Source organism: Hippocampus zosterae, chromosome 9 (genome assembly GCF_025434085.1).
Source record: "Hippocampus zosterae strain Florida chromosome 9, ASM2543408v3, whole genome shotgun sequence".
In the NCBI taxonomy this organism is placed as follows: domain Eukaryota; kingdom Metazoa; phylum Chordata; class Actinopteri; order Syngnathiformes; family Syngnathidae; genus Hippocampus; species Hippocampus zosterae.
This window is the reverse complement of record NC_067459.1, coordinates 15,702,726-15,723,034: the sequence shown is the minus strand read 5'-3', so window position 1 is coordinate 15,723,034 and position 20,309 is coordinate 15,702,726. Positions and strand designations below refer to the sequence as shown.

At 41.6% G+C, this 20,309-nt stretch overlaps 1 protein-coding gene across 50 annotated transcripts; it reads right to left on the bottom strand.

The window, feature by feature from the left end:
• Positions 1 to 142: 142 nt before the first annotated feature.
• znf740a (zinc finger protein 740a) lies at positions 143 to 19,403 on the bottom strand. Of its 50 annotated transcripts, none has more exons than XM_052076164.1 (20): positions 18,664 to 19,401; positions 17,158 to 17,326; positions 16,829 to 17,011; positions 16,484 to 16,630; positions 15,896 to 16,016; positions 15,629 to 15,712; positions 13,061 to 13,144; positions 12,530 to 12,613; positions 12,075 to 12,158; positions 11,286 to 11,369; positions 10,569 to 10,652; positions 8,484 to 8,567; positions 8,057 to 8,140; positions 6,453 to 6,536; positions 6,054 to 6,137; positions 5,162 to 5,245; positions 4,744 to 4,827; positions 3,324 to 3,407; positions 2,858 to 2,976; positions 143 to 2,420 (listed from the first exon to the last, which is right to left on the bottom strand). In XM_052076164.1, the coding sequence occupies exons 2-20, from the start codon at positions 17,200 to 17,202 to the stop codon at positions 2,247 to 2,249; spliced, it is 1,881 nt and encodes a 626-aa protein (XP_051932124.1). In that variant the 5' UTR covers positions 17,203 to 17,326; positions 18,664 to 19,401; the 3' UTR covers positions 143 to 2,246. The 50 variants fall into 50 exon arrangements, with proteins under 50 accessions (XP_051932124.1, XP_051932123.1, XP_051932125.1 ...); XM_052076163.1 differs by having other exon boundaries at positions 18,727 to 19,401; XM_052076165.1 differs by having other exon boundaries at positions 16,514 to 16,630; positions 18,727 to 19,399.
• Positions 19,404 to 20,309: the final 906 nt, after the last annotated feature.

Genomic DNA, 20,309 nt, shown 5'->3' with positions numbered 1-20,309 from the left:
CATGTTAGGAATAGCTATATAGAACACATTTGAGTTGAAAATGAAGATACCCTTTGAATGGAGGGGAAAAAATTAACAGATTTTAAAATAATCAAATGGTAAAGGTAATCAGATGCAAGGAATTGCAGTAATGACACAGATGTCCTTAACAAATGTTTTTATTTCAGCATAATAGTAAGAAGCCTCTCCTCGGATTTCCATACGGTTGAAACTAATTGGATCACAAGGGTACATCATTAGTTAGCCCATTTTACAATAATTATTGTAACAGTTTTAGGAAGTTACTTGTATGCACTCATTTTTCTACACAAAATAATCAATATCAAGATTCTATTATTTCAACTGAGGACCATAACTGCATGCAAGACTAAAAAAAGAAAACAACTAATCTGTGATAGCTACCGTTATGTCATCGCTCTCCTAATAGCAGGATCAATATAATTTACTACAAATACCAGGGACTTTGCATTAAAAGGAATCTTTTTCTTCAAACGAACCCCCCTAGTGGGCTGTCAGCCAGACTGATCCAAAATGCTTCTATTCATCTTTTCTGAGGAATAAGAGGCTTTGTCTAAAACAGAGTACAGTTTGAAGGGAACAAAAATATCCATCACTCAGTTTGCCTTTTTTCACCCCCCGCAATCACTCCAGTGTTTACAATTAAAAATGTACTTGAAATAAAACTCAGACCCACGGTTTGATCCGAGCGAAAAATTAAAACGTCCATGTTAAAAAACAAGCGATTGCGACGTCAGGGTTCTTTTGCGTGGTCCAACTAAAAACTAAACTGACAAGTACTGTATTGCCCTTTTAACGTGCCACTATGCACCAGCGGCATGCTTTGTGCACAGTGACGACGCATTCCTCTAACCTGACCCTCCGTCAGGCCGTCAGCTGTAAAAACAGCAAAGAGAAATCAACACAGTTCATTTGTATTGAACATAAAGCAAGAATGTTCTTTCTGGCAACCGCGGAGGACCTCCATACACATTATACTCCCGGACTGCGCCTATCTTACATTCAGTCAACCAAAAGGACGTCTTATGTACACGCAAGCTGTTCTTCATCAGAAGACAGCGGATGAGAACTCGAGGAGGGTCACATTTGAGAAATAAATCGGCAGGAAGTCAAGCGGCCGTGGTGGTTCTTCTCTGCCTTCGCTGGTACAACAAAAATGCTTGTTACGATAATGTTGAGCATTACACTGGTTATTTGTGTATCGCACTTTGTTAAGGCTATACCCAATGATATGACATACACCTGTTAAAACACACCAAGCACATAATATCTGCATAAAAAGGCAATGGTTAGTGCGCAGCAGAGTGTTGGTTTCACCAGGCCGGGCTTCCTTCAGTATTACACATCACGTGACTCCCCATCAGTGACAATGACGTAAGACATTTTCTGTGCCACTTGGGTCACCAACATTCTGTAACCACGACAGTTTAGAGGAAAAACATCCACTGTGACAGAAAAACGGCCTTGTCTTTGTAGATACATCTGATACACAATAATAAAACATTAAGGAAAAAGGCTAAATAAAACTGGGAAAAAAAGATGCGTGCACGCAACAGAAAATGCGGGTGTGGGGAGGGGATACATGGCCAAAATGGGATTGCCCACTCATCGCCTACTCCATGGAAGTCCTGGTTAACAATAAGACGACTGTGGGTAATTCTTGACCAAATGGAGGGAAGAAAAAAATAAAACACTTAGTAGCAATATTTACAGACAGTGTACCTCTAATGTTGTTCGAGGCAAAGAATGCCGGTCAACCAGATGGCTTCACAAAAGAGTCCTGATCATGCTACCGTTGCCATGGTGACATCAAATGAAACACAGCTGCCACGACCGGCAGGATCTGGTTGACACGGGCCATATTTGGACCTAAGTGACACAATGAAATGCTTTTCCTTGCAACTATGTCCCTGTATGTCAATTACACAAAAAAAAAACCTGCCGTCATTACAGAGTACCAACAAATGTGGACGCACTGGAACAATAAAAACCGAGTAAGTACAAAACAGGAACACTCTTCATCACAGAAAAGTCTCATTGTTAAAAAAATATGGTGGGGAGAAAAGAAACAGTTACAACGAAAGCAACAAATGTCCCGCAGTTATTAGTAATCCAAGACTGGAGCCACATGGTCAGTCTTCGCTCGAGCCACTCAGCGTAGAGCGAGCGGCGCGTCCGTCGGCCTAGCCTGTGTCCGGCGGCCTGGTAGACGCAGCCAATATGGAATGTCAGACGGCCAGACGACCCGGAGGGGGGTGCATGGGGCTCCAGGTCGGGGGGGCAGGCGGCGCTTCTTGGGCATACTGGCGTGGTTCACAACACGGTTGGGTCTCCACTTTTGCTACGCCGCGGCCCTGGCACAGCCGGCGGTGCCGCAGCAGGCGGTCTGTCCTGGAAAAGTTCTTTTGGAAAAACAACAAGTGGATTTTTTTGAGGACAAGTGTTCCATACATGCGCCAGCTTTATATTCTGTACAAGTTGTAAAAAAAATAGCGTAGCAAGAAAATGTATTCAGAAAATGAATCAGAAAAACGTTTTTCATTTCAAAAGACGTGAGTGTATTGGTGCACGAACTAATGAATCGGTTTTAATATATCTTGAACAGACCTCTGACCAGATCAAAATGTTATAAAACGTTTTGATGTTGAAGATTAAAAAAAATTCTTGCCAATTTTATCTAATTTAATGAACAGTTTGGGCTAAGGAGAGCGTTTACACATTAGTACTTGTACATGTTATTGAAATAAATCCAAACATGAACAACTACATTCTCCAAAAAAAACCTAATAATAATAAAAATAAAATATTCCTGAAAACTAAAAAAAATTGTTGTGCTCACCTGCTGGCAGCGCTCACACTGGTAAGGCTTCTCGCCGCTGTGCACGCGTTTGTGTCTCTCCAGGTGGTAACGCTGGATAAACCTCATATCGCACATGTCACACGCAAATGGCTTCTCCCCTAGCAAAAAGCACACACAACAGAGTCAATGCGTCATTATTTGCTTTTTTTCTCCCCTTCTTTGCACCACTAAATTGTGTCAGACGGTCTTTGAGGACTAGCATTGCAGCAATAGTGGGCGGAAAGCCTTATCTGTAACTAATACGTGTTTGGATGGTCAAAAGGCCTGCTCATCAACTCATTATGTGTAGATCAGAGTGGAGTTATCATGGCCCAGATGCACGCAACAGCATCTGGGCTTGCGTCTGATGCTGGTTCAACATCCCATCAAAGTGGAGGTTGCGGTGCGGCACGTCGCGAGGCGGGCGCGGGCGGCAGTGGTGGGGGCGCGGCAACGGAACGCATACCCGTGTGAGTGAGGCTGTGTCTCTCCAGGTGGTTACGCTGAATAAACCTCATGTCACACATGGAACAAGCATACGGCTTCACCCCTACACACACAGAGCAGCGTATTAGGCCTACCCGCCGCACACCACACAAGGTCAAGTAACGTGCAATATCACCTCGGCCACGCACACACAGACACACACACACACACACACACACGCACACACACCCACACACACACACAATGCGAAAATGTTCACACATGCAACTATGTGGAGACAGCTGGAACAGAATATGTCAAGTGCACTGCGTCAGATTAACAATGAAGTGTTCTACATGTTCTGGAAGAGCCCTCTCGTTTGTTCTCCCACATTCATCCAGGAGGGTCATAAATGTGTGCTAATTTGTACATGTATGGAGTCCTTTCAAGGGCAAGGGACCATATTTGGTCAACGGGGGTCAAAATGATTCCTCACGATATAAAGGTAACGGGCACTGCGATTTCTCCCAGCCGATCAGTGAAGAAATAATAAGAATAGAAATAATCGAAGAAAAGTGTATTGTAGTGCGTGATGGATATTAGGCATTTTGACGAACATAGACATTGGCCTTAAAAACATATATATTGTATTATATATATTATATATATATATATTATAATTTATTTAGAAATGTAGAAATAACTATTTACTTTCAAAAATAATCGGGACCAATTTCCTTGTTGAAAAATGCATGTCGCAAATCTAAAAATTAAGACAATTCAACTAAGTTATAAGTCGGAGTTTGTATTCTTTAAAAATTTGACACTAATTTCTTCTGTTTTACTGAAAAGAAATATCGGCTCCAAATATCAATATCAATGGTTTCCTTGACCACTAATAATTGGCATTGGCCCTGAAAAAAAAAACGTAGTCTATCTCTAATGTATTGTATTGGAATATCATTTTTAAAATAAAATAAAAATTACTGCTTACAAATGTTAAAATGTATTTCAGTAATAGAATTCTAAATTTCAAAGTACAGTATTTCAATGGACATCCGAAAAAAGCCGACCTCAGTGTTACTGTGCTGCATCGCAAAAATAAGGGTTTTCAACTGGAGTGATGACAAATGTAAAATGTGAGCTGCAACCCGAGTGGGAAAACGAGATGGAGGATTACATAAATCCACATCTGAGACACGCCTTGGGTGAGATCTACATTTGGATGTTCCACGATGAGCATGTGTGATGAGCAATACAGGTTGGCTGGTGGTGTCGTTAGCTTCAACCGGCACGAGTAAAAAAGCCTTGTGGAGGCGAGGGGGGGGGGGGTGGTAACGATTAGAGGGAATGCTCTAAATAAGTGTTCGCATTTCTGAGAGTGTAAAAGCTACGCTCTCGGAAGGATTGCGTCAAAGTGACTGGAAAGATGAGAGCGGGGCAGGTGTACGGACCCCTACCCGTATGAGTGAGGCTGTGTCTCGCCAGGTGGTAGCGCTGAACAAACCTCATGTCACACATGGTGCACGCAAAAGGTTTCACACCTAAACGCAAAGCATTAAGACATTAATTTTCAAGACTTGTCATTCGGCTCCGTCATCCCTCGATTTCGTCAAATTGCCATTGATGGGTTGTTAACCGCGTTTCAGTGCTCAATCCAGGGAGTAAATTGAAGTTATGTTTGATCAATTTTCAAATCCACAGCTAACACAACATGAGCTGATGATGTCACACTCTTATTTATCTGGTGTTTGTGATTCAAACGTGATGCAGAAAAGGCTGAATGGCACGCGAGCAAATCCGCCTTTGGTCAAATAATCACAATCGATAATCATGGAAGTTGGGTCGGTGTCATTGTTTAGGTGGGCGGGTGCATACCCATATGAGTGAGGCTGTGTCTCGCCAGGTGATAACGCTGAAAAAACCTCTTGTCACACATGGTGCAAGCATAAGGTTTCACACCTAAATGCAGCAAAGTGGCAATTGTTACATGACTTCGGCTCCATTTTCATTCTTTGCCTATACATCCCGACGCTATTGGTTATTAACCACACAGTCGCCAATTCATGCACAAAATCCGATTTTGTTCAGCCTCTCTGCGGCGCGTTTAGCGGCTTTGCGGCACTGCAGTTTGCATCAGAAGCAAAACCGCCACCACGATAACATGGCGCGGTTCTCAACCGCTCACTACATACACGTATCTACAGTAACAGATATGCCAATCCTCCCCACTTTCCCGAAATGCCCAGCAGGCAGAAATCGGCACAACCACTGACATCGCGGATGTCTACGAGTGATCCGAGTTGCATTGTGAATTCATGTGCATGAGCTCACAATACAGGCATGTCGTACAAGTGATGTGTCTGTCAGACTGTGTGGCGAGATAACACACAGAGGTAATGGAGGACGCATTATTTTGAAATATGAAGAGCCTGTATGTGTCGGGAAATGTCAGGGGTCAGGCTGACCTCGGTCATCCTGGACATTCTGGGAAATTAGAAGGGTTGGCATCTCGGGCGCGAATGCTCCCACGGTAACTGTTGCATTGTGAAAACACGACAATATCCTAAGACAGCGGCCTCCATTTTCTTGACGATGATTGCCTTCAACCGCAAAACTAACACGGCTGTAACATTAATGTACCACCGAAATGCCTTTAACACGTGTGTCCTTTAATCAAAGAAGTATTTTAAATGAGGCGGCGTGTGCTAAAAGCCTGATGGGCGGTAAGGGTTCAAAACGATCGAGGGGCAGGTGCATCGACGCATACCAGTATGAGTGAGGCTGTGTCTGGCCAGGTGGTAGCGCTGAACAAACCTCATGTCACACATGGTGCAAGCGAAAGGTTTCACACCTAAACGCAGAGGTATTACAGGTATTACTTTCACACTTTGCTTTTTGGTGTTCACAATCCAACAGTGATGCAATGTGCTTCTCTACTCAGAATTGATGGGTTGTCAACCAACATTTTCAGGAATTATCGCACGCTTTTTGTTTTTGTTTGTTTTTTTTATGTCCAATCTCGGTACAAAACATGATCGACAGCTGTATATCTACGATGTATTTGCAGATATGATCCGAATTTAGGCGTCCGTCTCATAGAGCTGTGTGTGATGTCATGTAGAGTCAAATGTGACTTAAAAGTGTCATGGGCAAGGTGGGCGCATACCCATATGAGTGAGGCTGTGTCTTGCCAGGTGGTAGCGCTGAAAAAACCTCTTGTCGCATATGGTGCAAGCATAAGGTTTCACACCTAAATGCAAAGTAGCAACATTGTAATTTTTTTTTTGCTTCACTTTGCAGTTGTTCTCTATGTAAACATACCTACGCTATTGGTTATTAACCACACATTTCCCAATTAATGCAATGAGAAGATCTCAATCTGTTGACATTTCTGGCAGAAAAGATTTAGCTATAGTGGCTTTAGATTTTGTGGCCTAATCAAACACTCCTACAGGAAAATGAAACGCTAGCCATGGCAAGCTCAGGTCATACATCACAAACAACGCCGCCAGAAGCAAGTTTGACCAAATGTCTATCAAATCCGTTTCTGATCGTCAGTGGGGGTTCACCGCTGCTAGTTAAAGAGACATACTTGACTTGCAATCAGGGTCTCGAAAGTTGAAACAAATAACACAAAAGATAAAAGATGCTCATAGAGAGCCTGTTGGTTATCGTTTTGACGTCGTCTGCCCGTAAAAACTGTACACTTAATTCTCTTCAGTGGTCGTAACTGTTCACAAGCTTTAAGTTTGACTTTTGGCACATCCAAACAACCAAGGCGACCCACCGTCTTTACCTCCTCGGACAAGCATTCTATGCCCATGTTTGTAAAGTTTGAAGTTGTTCAAAGTAGGGCCGCACGATATTGGAAAAACATGTGATATGGGGGTAATATGATTGCGGTATTTAACATATTCCAAAAGAAAAATGAAATTTTTATCATCTCACGATTTTTTTTCATGCAGCAAAATAAGCAAGCCCATTGTATTCTTAGTGAATGAACCCTTTCATGCACCAATAATAATAACCTGTAACCGGATAACATGATGCTTCCCACTGTAGTAACCGCTGCCCCTTAAAGGGTTAAATGTTAATGCTTCTAAATACTGTTCCAGTATTGGATGGCGGTTGCATTTGATTGGTCCAAGTCTGACAAAAGCATACAATTTCATCTGTCAATTAATGCACGTCTCTGCGATATGCATATTGCATTGGCCAATATTGCAATAACAATATATTGTGCGGCCCTACTTTAAAGTATTTATTCTAATGCAGCACAGGTACGATTCCGATTAAACAACAGCCAGCAGAAAAAAATATAGCACGGGAATACTGTATGTAACTAATACGATGCCACTAATAATATTAATACCAGCCACCAAAAGTATTGATTTGTTTGTCTATTTTACATGTGATCTCTCTATGAATACAGAGCAGAGCGCACGACACAGTAGGCAATCTGTTCCTGTGGGTTTTTATTTTCACTGAATACATTGTAAAGGAAATAATCACAACTATAGGAATACATTTTCACTAGAAAAATTATACTCAAACATCACAGGCGCCTACTCTTTCATGCACCCTGTTAACCTGATAACACGTTAAGCTGTCCACTGTAGTAACCACTGTCCCTGAAAGGATTAAAACCCAAGAGATTTCCTCTATTCCCGTATCAGATATGGTAAGTTACACATGAGTGATTTCCTGATGTGAAGTGACAAATGGAAAGGTGCACACAGAATGTACTGGGCACGGTGTACGGACCCATACCCGTATGAGTGAGGCTGTGTCTCGCCAGGTGGTAACGCTGACAAAACTTCATGTCACACATGGTGCAAGCATAAGGTTTCACACCTAAATGCAGAGCATCAACAGCATTAATGTATGTCTCTGCACCAAAAGCAACAAGAAATCGTCAAGTGTTGAAAAGCAACTCATCCGGACTAAATTGATGTCTGTGGTTAATAACCAATGTCATACCCTAACAATAATGACATGGGCAAAGGCTGAGCTAAAAAAAAGGTGGTTGTAGGGAAATGACACCATTTTCTGATTCCACTTACTTTACACGAGTCAATTAAGTCAGTGGTGCTGATACCCTAAATCTGCCCCATCAACAACGTGTCAGAAGACAGACATTTAACACATGTTGCAGCATCCTAATAGTGTGACTGTCTTAAGATTGGCAGGCGCATACCCATGTGAGTGAGGCTGTGTCTCGCCAGGTGGTAGCGCTGAAAAAACCTCTTGTCACACATGGTGCAAGCGTACGGCTTCACCCCTATGCACACAAAGTACCAGCTTTAGCGTGGAAAAGAAATGATTCAACTGCCGAAAATGATCGCCGCTGAACTTTACTAATTGGTTAGTAAAGTTTTGGTGCACTAATCAGCGCTTAGTTTGCTGCAGAGATTCCACCAGGTGAGGAAGTACATCTGCCATTCCAATTCGACATGACTTTGCTCGAGGTCTAGGATTGCTAATTCAACAGTCAGTATTCGAATTTTTAAATGTTGATGGACAATAAAAATCATCCGGAGAGCAAAACGGAACCAATCTGCAAACCTACAAACCTTCATATCCAACGGAATAATTGAGGTCCTAAATGGACACATTTCACCAAGAACAAAAGCCAATACGAGATTTCCTAATTTCTACAGATTTATTTTTCAACGCTGATCGCAGGTTAGACAATTTTAGGCAGTTGTCAGGCTATGCACAATATATAAGAACGTAACATCTGCAATGTAAAATCAGACATAAAATGGAACACTGTAAATAACTGTAGAGGACTGATCGAAAAAGTCTTGGTGATCTGTTAGGGCTGGGCGATATCAATATACTGTATATCGCGATAGACACGTGATTCATATCAATAGAAAACGTCTTCGATAATGGCACTGCGTGTGTTGTTGGCACGGACATATGGGCCAGCTGACTCCAAACAACGAAGAAGCAGCAGCTAAAACAACAAAGAAAACGTGTGTGCGTGTGTGCGCATTTGGAGTATTCACACAGTGTAACTTCCTTCAAAAAAGTTTAATAAATAAATAAATACCAGTCGACTCAGCACAACTCTGCAATAAGATGATATCGTCCATAGTAACCTGATTAAACACCGCCGGAGTACAGCAGTAGAGGTGTTCCCTGTCTTGGACTATATTAGCCAAGCACGACCTTCAGCATCGCATTCAACTCATAATCCAGGCAAGGGAAACATGAATGGACGATGGTAATAATTAGCCCGCTTAAAAGACAAAGACATCCTAAAATGCTTGATCAACGGTAATGGAAGAGGTTCACCACACTTACATTGTCGGGACACTGAATGAAGGTTAAGGTAAACGATTGACAATGCTCCTTTTGGGTCTCGTCGTCCTCAAATAAATATTCACGCTGCACTGCTGAAGGAGCGCTACGCAACAATGTAAACACTGAAACCACTGAAACCACTTAATTCCCTTATTTTAAATCAGTAAAAAATATTTAGAAAGTAAAAATGATCAATATTGACTGATATGAACTTAAATTGCGAACCATTTTTCCAGCTATACCGCACAGCTGTACTAAGCATGTTATGTTTGAGAAGGTGTTTATTTGATCTTTATCTCGACCAATTTGTTTGACTTTTTCATAGTTGTGTTGATCCCTAATTAAAGCTCACATTTTATCTTTTAAAATAAAATGACCTCAAGTCAACGTTGTTTTTCTCTGGGTCCTAATTTTCAATAAACAAAAATGAAATGCGCGTTTTCAGTCATATCGCCCAGCCCTATGATCTGTAAATCATTTGTGTTTCTGTGAAAAAAATCATCCTTTCAAAGAAAATGTGACAAAAGACAATGTCAGTCAATTGAATGAGCAAGGACACAATAAATTGGCCTGCGTGGAATGGTGTTGTTGAAATACATTCTAATTAGCTTCTGAACTAGAACTACCCGAAATCAATCATTTCTATCACCCCTCACACGGATTTAATGTCAAGTAAGATGGTGAAAGAATTGCTGGATGTCTACGAATAAAGGCCTACGTATCAAACACGTGAGCTTCAGTTAAGACGTACGATAGAAGCTTCAAAATGTACGATACCGCAATACAACCAAAACACAACAATTAAATCCCATGAACAGTCGTTCAATGCCATCAAACTATATAACTGCTCGTCAAGTATACAGTTGACATGATACAATTCATTTGGTGACATGTGGTAACACAATTTCAAGGCAGCCGTATCACCATCACAGTGTGCCCCACGCCACATTTAAACAAAAAAGGGACCTACCTGTGTGAGTGAGACTGTGTCTTTCCAGTTGGTAACGTTGTATAAACCTCATGTCACACATGGTACAAGCATATGGCTTCACTCCTGAATGGAACACAAGAAGGTTAGATGCATTTTTCTAAAGACCAAAAAGGTGACATGCAAAAAGATGCATAGACATGCTACTGGGTGCTAGCAAACTGAACGTACAATGAGACATTACGCCAGAAAAGAACCGGCAGACATCATAAGCTAAGTTGTAACGATTACCAAAAAGCAGTTCTTAAGAAAATAAAACACAGGAGGTACTTTAATAATGTTCAGTCTTAGTGCAGACGTTTTTGAGCTTGACGTTTTTGCAAATGCACCATTTCAAAGGTCAAGAAGCCCAATATGGATTCAGTTGGGAGAAATGGAACTTCTCTTTTGGGTATTTCAGACTAGTGATGTCTGCCATTGAATCTTTATTTGTGTAATGTACTCGATGTTGCTGGTGTCATAAAGTGCTCAATGATAACACATGCTAGAATAATAACATTACAGTTTGCAAACACAAGGAGGGACATTTGTTTTTTTTTCGGTGGACGGTTTTCCAACAAAGCCTACAGTTTTAGTGGAAAATTTCCACCAATTGCAAAATGATCATGTAGGAAACGGGACTTAAGAAATAAGTTAGACTTGTTGTTGCTTGGTTATATTTCAATGTTTTCAAGGAAAAGGGGAACAAATGCAGCATACCGGTATGAGTGAGGCTGTGTCTTGCCAAATGGTAACGTTGGAAGAACCTCATGTCACACATGGAGCAAGCATACGGCTTCACCCCTGAATGCATACAGTACCAAACTTTATTAAAGTGCTCCTGTCAGCTACAAACACAAATGAATGTTGACATGTAGAAGTTAGTTTGGGGCCATGACATATTACCAGGGCTAATGAGTTCCTAGTCACACATTAATGACGATACTGTAAGTAAACCAAAAATAAGTAATGAAAGAACTGTACAAAATTAAAGGACCCTTATTTGTCTTGAGCTGATTTTCCACTGTGTGGCACCTACACGGCGGGGCCTCAGCTTGAGTGGATCTGTTGGATTTTCTTTTTTTTTTTTAAACTGTCGTGCTAACAAACAATAAATGGAGACTTTAATCGAAAGGAGGCCGGCACGAGCATGAAAACAGACACTGGAGCGCTCAGAACTACAGCACAGCAGCAGCATGGTACGCCAACATTAGAAGGTGTGTTGTTTTCCCATCAATTCCAGCCTTTTCTCCAAATGTTACAAAAACGCAACACCGACAAATCTGCAGCCGTTTGCACCACATGGTCTCGTCACGTCATGCTTGGACCCTCAACCGACCAGGTACATGGCCACGACAGTGGAAATAGGTCAATAGTGGGTAGAGCCGTGTAGGTAACGCGCAGTGGAAGGGCGTTTGTGTCCCAGTGCTCTGACAGTTAGGGTGAGGCCGAGACACTCGAACACTCCGACGCGTGGTAAGGTCAGAGGGGGTGAAAATAAACATGTACCCGTATGTGTGAGAGTGTGTCTCGCCAGGTGGTATCTCTGGAAAAATCTCATGTCACACATGGAGCAAGCATATGGCTTCACCCCTGTACACACAAAGCAATTTTTTTTGGAAAAAGAAAAAAAAAACACCACGAATGATCTCAAAAGGACACACCCGGTTATTATGTATCCAGACATGCCAAAGGCGGTGGCATATGTACACTTTACGCACTGAGCTATTGTTTTATAGTCGTTCACAATACGTCTTAAAGAAGTTCAACATGTTTGTCTTCGGGCTAAGGTCAAAGTTATCTCTCTGGAACAACCGCTTCGAGGCTTAGGTCATATAGTAACAAGCACTAGCAGGCTACAGGCCTGAGAAGACCAGTGAAGATCATTCTTGAAATAATGAAGCATTAATGACCACTAGGCCAGCAGGAAGGTTTAAATATATCAAGGAAGAGCAACCTCATACCCGTGTGAATGAGACTGTGTCTTGCCAAGTGGTAGCGTTGGAAAAATCTCATGTCACAAATGGAGCAAGCGTATGGCTTCACCCCTACACACAAAAAGTATGTCAGCAGAAGCTAGAAACACAACAAACCAGAACCATCAACTCTTCCCTCAAGTGCAGCTCAGCTCCTCTTATACATCCACACGTCCTCCCAACTGGGTCTAATTATATCCCCCAAATTATGTCAGCCACATTGAAATGTGTCCAAACATTTTGAGAGGGGACAAAGTAGTGACTGCGTGGAACAAAGTAGAGCGCTCAGCGGGGGGAAAAGCTGATGTTTCGTACATTTACGTGGATACTTAACGCTAGAATTATTTGATGTTTGGCTGTTGGAAAATGTCTGGATACATCTTCATTCTTCCTAACATTTCAAGTCAAATAAAAAATTTGAAAGTCAATTGTGGCATGGTCGTGTTTCTTTCTGCTGTTGAACGAGCGGATAAGTCGAGGGCACTTCTACCGGAGAAGCTAGTGTATGTAGACGCATACCGGTATGAGTGAGGCTGTGTCTTGCCAGATGGTAACGTTGGAAGAACCTCATGTCACACATGGAGCAAGCGTACGGCTTCACCCCTACATACACAAAGTCACACATTAGCTACGACCTCGCCTTGGCATTAAAAGGGACAGTCATCAAAGGCTTGTTTGGGTCCAATTGTGTCATTTGCGATTCGGAAGCATTCGTTGCGTGGAGTTATGACACAAAAACAGCCACAGGATGTGAGCCAAGCATGCGTGAACGAGACACACAAGGCAGCAGCAGCAGCAAGACAGCAAAGAAAACGCGCAAGACAGCGATCACACTGGCCAGCGGATGCAGATACATTTGTTCACTAGTGACTATGATGAATGACCTTTTCAACACTGGGGAAGGGCTGTTGTTTGAGACAATTTGTTTTGGTTGTATTTTTTTCTTAGGCATAACCTGCCTCGCAAGCTGCTAAAGCTTTGCATTCAATTCCTGCTCCAAACTCACATCATTGAAATTTTGCTAAAAGACTCAACTAAAAAAAAATGTTTTTAAAAGCCAGAGCTAATTACAGTTTAGACACATGAGCGGCAGCCATTAATGTGCATATGTAGATGTGGGTGGACATCAAAGGACTAATTGGGAACGCGGCAGGAAACTGCTTCAGTCAAAATGCACAAGGCTGGAGGATAATTCTAATAAAACCACTTTTTGCCAGCACGACAATAATAATGAATACAGTGATTCCTTCCACCTCACCTAGCATAATTTGAATGAGAGACACGCAAAATCATGATCCGCCATGGATTATTGGAACTTGTCGTCTTTAAAAAAACGATTACACCATTAAATAAAGTGAATGTATCAAAAGAATGAAAACTAATTTCGTGGTTACAACTCCATTAACGTCACACCAAAAGTGTCCATATTAAGTAAAATCGTGTGACTGAGATGTTAAGATGACAGGTAGCGAGGTGATTAAGACACGGTCCTTGTTTCGTGTCATCTGACATCCCCGTTTTCTGAAAATAACTCAAAAATTAAAGCACCAATCTAATGGAAGATTTAATATGCCCCCCCCCCCAAAAAAAAACAGTCCTTTGATGTCCATGCAGGGCTTCTCAATATATATACAAATATATTTTTTATTTTCAAGAAGTGCACATTTGGCCTATTCCTTGAGGATAAACACTGTGGTCCATGAGTTAGTTTTCAAGTCCACTATCAAGAAAACTTGCTTTTATATCTTTTCTTCTTAAAATGTGTGCGGACAATTGTTTAGTGCAAAATTCTGCTATCATTTGATTCCACATGCTGAGTGCACCTCTATAACTTATGCTTAGGGAACACAAGATCAGACCAGTGTTGGGGGGGATATTGGACTCATCATAAATTGTGGCCATAGGGGGCACTGTTGTAGGAGGTGTTAATAAGCTTGAGTGTCTGCATTCATAAACTATATGTGGAAACTGATGTATTGCTCTCTGTATTCTAGTTAATCTTTAAACTACCCATCTCCATATTTGAACACTCCGTACATATAGTTCAATGAATTTATGCAAGTGTGTTTAAAAATGTGTATTTAATGTATGTATGGACAGTACGTTTAAACATGCGCTGATGTCAAACAACATCACCCCCGAGATGCACAAATTCTGAAGAGTTACTGATTTAATCTGTGACACTGGCAATTTGGTTGAGACAAAATCATGCACCAGGTGCCCACTAATGGAATCCACCGCAGTCAGCGGAAAAAGAAGTTGCATTTTAATGATTTACTTTAATTAATTTCCATGATGGTCGATCATAATGTTTTAAAATGAAACCGGTCCATGGCGCAAATATAATTTGGGGACAAACTGAAACGTGCTGGAAAAACATCAATGAGGTCATCAATAAATCGACTGACTCAATTTTCTCACAATTTTTTAACTACTCATATTAAAGTTGCATACAAAAAAAACAGAAGTCTCTCAACTCCTACTGCACCAGTGATTAAATGGAAATGTGTACAGTTCAAAAGCATGGTTACAAAAAGACATTTCTTTCTTTGTACCATAGGTATTCATATTTTTGGGGACTCATAGCACAAAAGCAATGCAACCAACTCTTTTTGGCCTTTGGTGTTAAAACAGAACGGGTCTAAAAAAAGGAAGCGGCCCAGGATCAAAAAAACTAATGGTCAGATGTAGCATCCACACATCTGGAATTAAAAAAAAAATCTGCAGATGAGGTCTGTAGGTTCTGTAGCAGTTCAAAATAATCTACTGAAGCTATTCATGAAAATTGATAAACTACAAAAAGCAAGGGTTTTTAAATAGTGGACTTGGCACTGATGGAACGCACACTGTGATAGACCGCCTGGAGCAGGTTTACTTGGTGTTGAGGAAACAACTAAGAGGACAAATGTTGTGTTTGAAATGCTTCGGGCTGAACAGATTTTTTTTTAGCATGGTGGTGGCTTTGTTGGAAATTACTGTCCACAGACAAAATGAACCCTGAACATCCGTCCATTACCACAAGTGTCAGACTACAGAGGCAGTCTGGAGGATATATATGCAAAATGGGTACGGTTAAAAGACGCATACCCGTGTGAATGAGGCTGTGTCTCTCCAGGTGGTAACGCTGAATAAACCTCATGTCACATACGGCACAAGCATACGGCTTCTCCCCTAAACCGAAGAGCACCAGTTTTAGTTCAAGCTCCCACAGAAACCACTAAAACTGTGAGGCAAAACCTATTATACTGTACCAAACAGGCCATTTGACACCTTACATTTGCTGCAGAGTGCTATCATCCAGAGCATTTTAGATTTGCTGTTTTAGGGCACTACAGTTGATAGCATGACGCCTACCTGTGTGAATGAGGATATGTCTCTTCAGGTGGTATCCGCTCCTAAAAGCTCCGTAACAGTGGTCACAAATAAAGTTTTTCTGCACTTTGGAAGATGGACCATTCTCATCTCCACCTGTGCCCTGAGGAGGACAGTAATGAATAGCCGTTTAGCAACACTTCTTGTGCACCAGTCATAAACTAAGATGTTTGTGTCCATACCTTTTCCTGACTGTCTTGTTAATGAAAAGTTATATAAGTTATTTATAAATATCCTACAATGATGGTTTATTTTGCAACTTTTGTCTAGGATTTATGGAGAATTAACTTACAATCCCATCCAAAAGGCCGTGGTGCTGCTCCCCCTGTTACAGTATGCAAACAACTACTGTTATTGTGCAGGGCTCTGCCCTGCTCCCCCTCCCCCCAGCTTTCCTCTCCAGATCCCCCACCCCCCTCCACATCTTCCATGTGCTCCTCCTCCCCCACAACCCCACCCCCCTCTCTGACACACACACACACACACACAAATAAATGTGTAGACTAGGGAGAGCCCCAAGAGGGGGAGCGCTCCAAGACCGTTCCCTGTTTTGCAATCACAGCCACTGACCTTCCCTCCCCTTCCCTCTTGTTCTCTCACTTTACAGGGCGCCACTGATTTCCTGTTCTTTTTTTTCTGCTGCAGGTCCTCATTGGTCCTCATGTCCTTCTCATCCAGCAGGCGCGGAGCTTGGAATTCACCTTCCTTCCGGATCAGCTGATAAAAGGACAAAGAATATTATTTCTGAATTCCTGCTTTTTGGAACTCCTGGAGATTTTAAACACAATAGAAAGCTAGTAGTGAAAATATGTAGGTTTTTCCCTCGTACTGATAAAAAGTCAACGCTTAAGAAATATTACACGTAGAATTCAACGGGTGCAATTTTCCTGCTCAAATTTCACAGTGAATCCTAACCAATGGTGGACAGCTCATGCCAGACGGGAGGATCATGTGACTCTGGGGACCACGGTCAGGCCCGTCCCTCTGTGGTGGTGCGTGTCCGAGTGGAGCCATCATTTTTTTGGGTGGAGCTGCCATAGTGCTGGCCTGCATCAGGGCCATGCTGGAGAGCACCGCTTCACAGCCGAGCAAACCGGCCTGGGAAATGAAAGATGAGATTTAAGATTAACTTTCTGTTGACATGCATCCATTGCACTGCAATTATAGACGACAACATCCTGAGTGACATAAGACTGTTCATCAAAAAGTGGCTTGCAACCACTTTGGTGTTATAAAACACAAACCCATTTCATATGGTCGCGGACTGAGCTGCTGGGCAGGTGTGACATTGCTGTGGTAACGGTGTGTGTGAGCGCAGGGACAGGGGTGGGGACAAGGTCATCCAGAGAGCCGTCAGTCAGGATGGTCAGGCTGGTGGGAAGCCACACCCACCTCACTCATCTAGCATTCAAACTGAAGAAGAGGAGGATGTGGATGAAACAGACAACACATGGAATTACAACATCACTTTTTGCCTTTTTAGCTACATATACTCCCATGGTTACGTTTGCCCAAGTATGGGCTAATGGAACTATACATGCATCTTATCTGAATATAATACTGTATTTACCTCACAAAATATGATAATACTATTTTTAAGTACAGTGGTAAAGTTACTTTTTGGTTTCAGAGATCTCCAGCTAAAGCAATACGAGTGTAGCATCCGAGAAACAATCTAACCTTATTTCACCTAGCATTGGCACAAATTTATATTGCAAGGTGATACACAACACAGAAATATATGGTAATAACTGACAACGTACATAGCATGGGACACGTTGACATGGGATTGTGATATGAATTTATATGGAAAATGACATTTAATCCACCACAAAATGCCTAAAATAATAAACAAACGTAATTCAGTATGACCTATTCTTTATGTACTAAAATAGTTAGTTGAAAACTTGTCAGAAATAATATTGGAAAACAAGCTGCTGTAAAAGTTTCATTTTTTTAATGACAGTCACACTTGACTAAATCTTTCTTTAGCAACAAGCTAACAACAAAACAGGACACATTTAAAACGTTGAATAAAAACGACGCGGTAACTCCAAGTATGTATTTGCAGCATGATGTACAGTGAGTTTCCCTTATAGTTCGTTACACTCATGTTACACTCATGAGAACCAAAGTTTTTTTAAAAAGGAAAATATTTATTTGGGTGAAAGCTGCATTGCTATATTAGCTTTGCTAAGCTAACGTTGTTAACACTTGTTACAGACTAATAAAGATCACAAAAAATACTACATTATGGACCATGTTCTCGTAATGACGTTTGTACTTTATTACTACCCAATGTTTGAAGAAGATAAAATTCCTATTTTCGACATTTTGCAGGGCTTGGCCTTCGCGCGTCAACCAAACCTGACGCTAGTTTAGCGAACATCAAGTAGCCATTAGCTGACGTGCCTTGGTAGCGCCCTCGCCCACTGTAACGTTACACGCTGCGTGTTATTTTACACAATTTAGTCTTTAATAACACACAGAGGTTCGACGAACATAGCCATCGAGAAATGTGGATTAATCGACGTCGCTCTCCGAGTGACTATTGGAAGACAAAGCCCGAGTCGCTCGAGAATAGATGGGGCGATAACGACGCTCATAATGGCCGTCGTAGAGAGCCTCCCCCTCTCGACGAACAAGCTAACGTTAGCTCGCGACGGCTAATGTCGAAGCTAAAACATCGAGTAAATGTCTCGCGTCCACCCTTGTCCTTACGTGGGCGTCTAGAACGAAGCGGCGCTCACCATAAAATGTCTCGCGAAACACCAGCAACCCCCCAAAAGGCAATGAAAGGATGATCGTTTTACCTTGGAGCTCGGGTCGGCCGAGGATTTTCGAGAGCGTCTAGTTTACAAACACAGGAAACGCCACAGGATGTAAGGACCCACTCCCCCACGCAGCAGCAGCAGCACAGCCTCCCCGAGCCAAGAGATCATCTTCTTCAACCACTCGGAGGCGATTGGTGTCGATTTAAGGAGCCCTATACGCTCGTGGAAACCATTTAGATACTAGATAACGGCATTTACTCGACGTTTCGAGGATAATTGGGATGTTTTTCGTGAGAGCTGTTCTGGCGCGGTTATCCGCGGACAGAGGCGCGACTGAAGAGACGCAGATGGAGGAAGAAGAGGAGGAGGGAGAGAATCATTCAGCATAACAACCCCCGCTGCAGCCCCCTACCTCCCAATAAATGCCCACACAACAAATGTGCTCTCCGATACGAATTACACATTTCAAATGAACCCCCATATAGATTTTCATCTGACTATTATCTGTTACAGCACAATAATTTCATTTCAATTTATAGTTTTGTATTTTATCGTATGAAGACAGGAGATGTGAGGCAATCTCTTTTTTGTCAATGGACGCTACAGCTTCTTGTTTGCTTTCAAACTTAGCTTGTCACAGACGTGTGCACATTTTCAGCGTGCCGTCTGATCCATTGGTGAAAGGACACTTTCATTCTCTCCTCTATAACTGCTTCTAACAACAAAGTGTATGCAGAAAACGTGGTTAAGATTGAACGATTGTCTGTGTCTTATGTGTTGTGTTGTATTATTTTGTCACTTTATGTTACCTGTTCTGTTGACAGCGGCGCGGGCACCCGCAGCGGCTCCTCTCTCGCCTGTGGTTGAGAGGAAAGAAATTTAATCTGTGATGTATGATGTACATAGAGCACATTTGACAATAAAGTTGACTTGAGCTTGAACTTGAAAGAAACCACAAAATTGTGGTCACGACATACTCAATTGTAGCGATGAATTTTGACATTGGGGCCACAACATGCTAATTAGTCATTTTACCAAATCATAATGTAGAGTTGAGAACATACAGTATATGTACACATCAATTTGTATGCATACCGGTAGATAGATTCATCAAATCAATCTTAAAATAAGTTGAGCCACCTTTGATTGTGTTTAATACATGGTTATTAGTGAATTGAAAAAATAAAGTAGTGTAAGAAACAGCAGCTAATCCTTTCCCCAAATGACTAAAAAATATTGTATATTGTGATCACCTTTCAGATTCAGCCCGAATCAAAAGTTAGTGCATAGTTAAATTATTGTTTTTCTTTTTGGTCAGATTTCGATATGGGATAATATCAAAATAAATGTTCATAAATGGTTGACTAATGAAGTTGTATTAATGCTTAACACCGTTGGCTGAGTATGCGTCACAATCCGAACGACTCCATAGTTTGTTTCATCTCCTTCTATTTCTTTATTTGGAAAGATATGTCCGTGTAATTTAATGTAATCTTGGATTCTTATACCCTTAAAGTGTAACTTGTGAAGTCCGCTATTTGACTTGGAACATTAAACACAACAGGACCAGGTAGATGTAATGTAACACCAAAGATCATTGGTGCATAAAAGTCACATGACAC

Excerpts from the sequence above, each read along its gene's own strand:
- znf740a (XM_052076164.1), bottom strand. The coding sequence starts at position 17,202 with ATGTCACACCTGCCCAGCAGCTCAGTCCGCGACCATATGAAATGG. Across the intron at positions 12,614-13,060 it reads ACACAGCCTCACTCATACCG|GGGTGAAGCCATACGCTTGC; the intron begins GTATGCGTCTAC and ends TTTTGTGTGTAG. Across the intron at positions 12,159-12,529 it reads ACACAGTCTCATTCACACGG|GGGTGAAGCCATATGCTTGC; the intron begins GTATGAGGTTGC and ends TTGTGTGTACAG.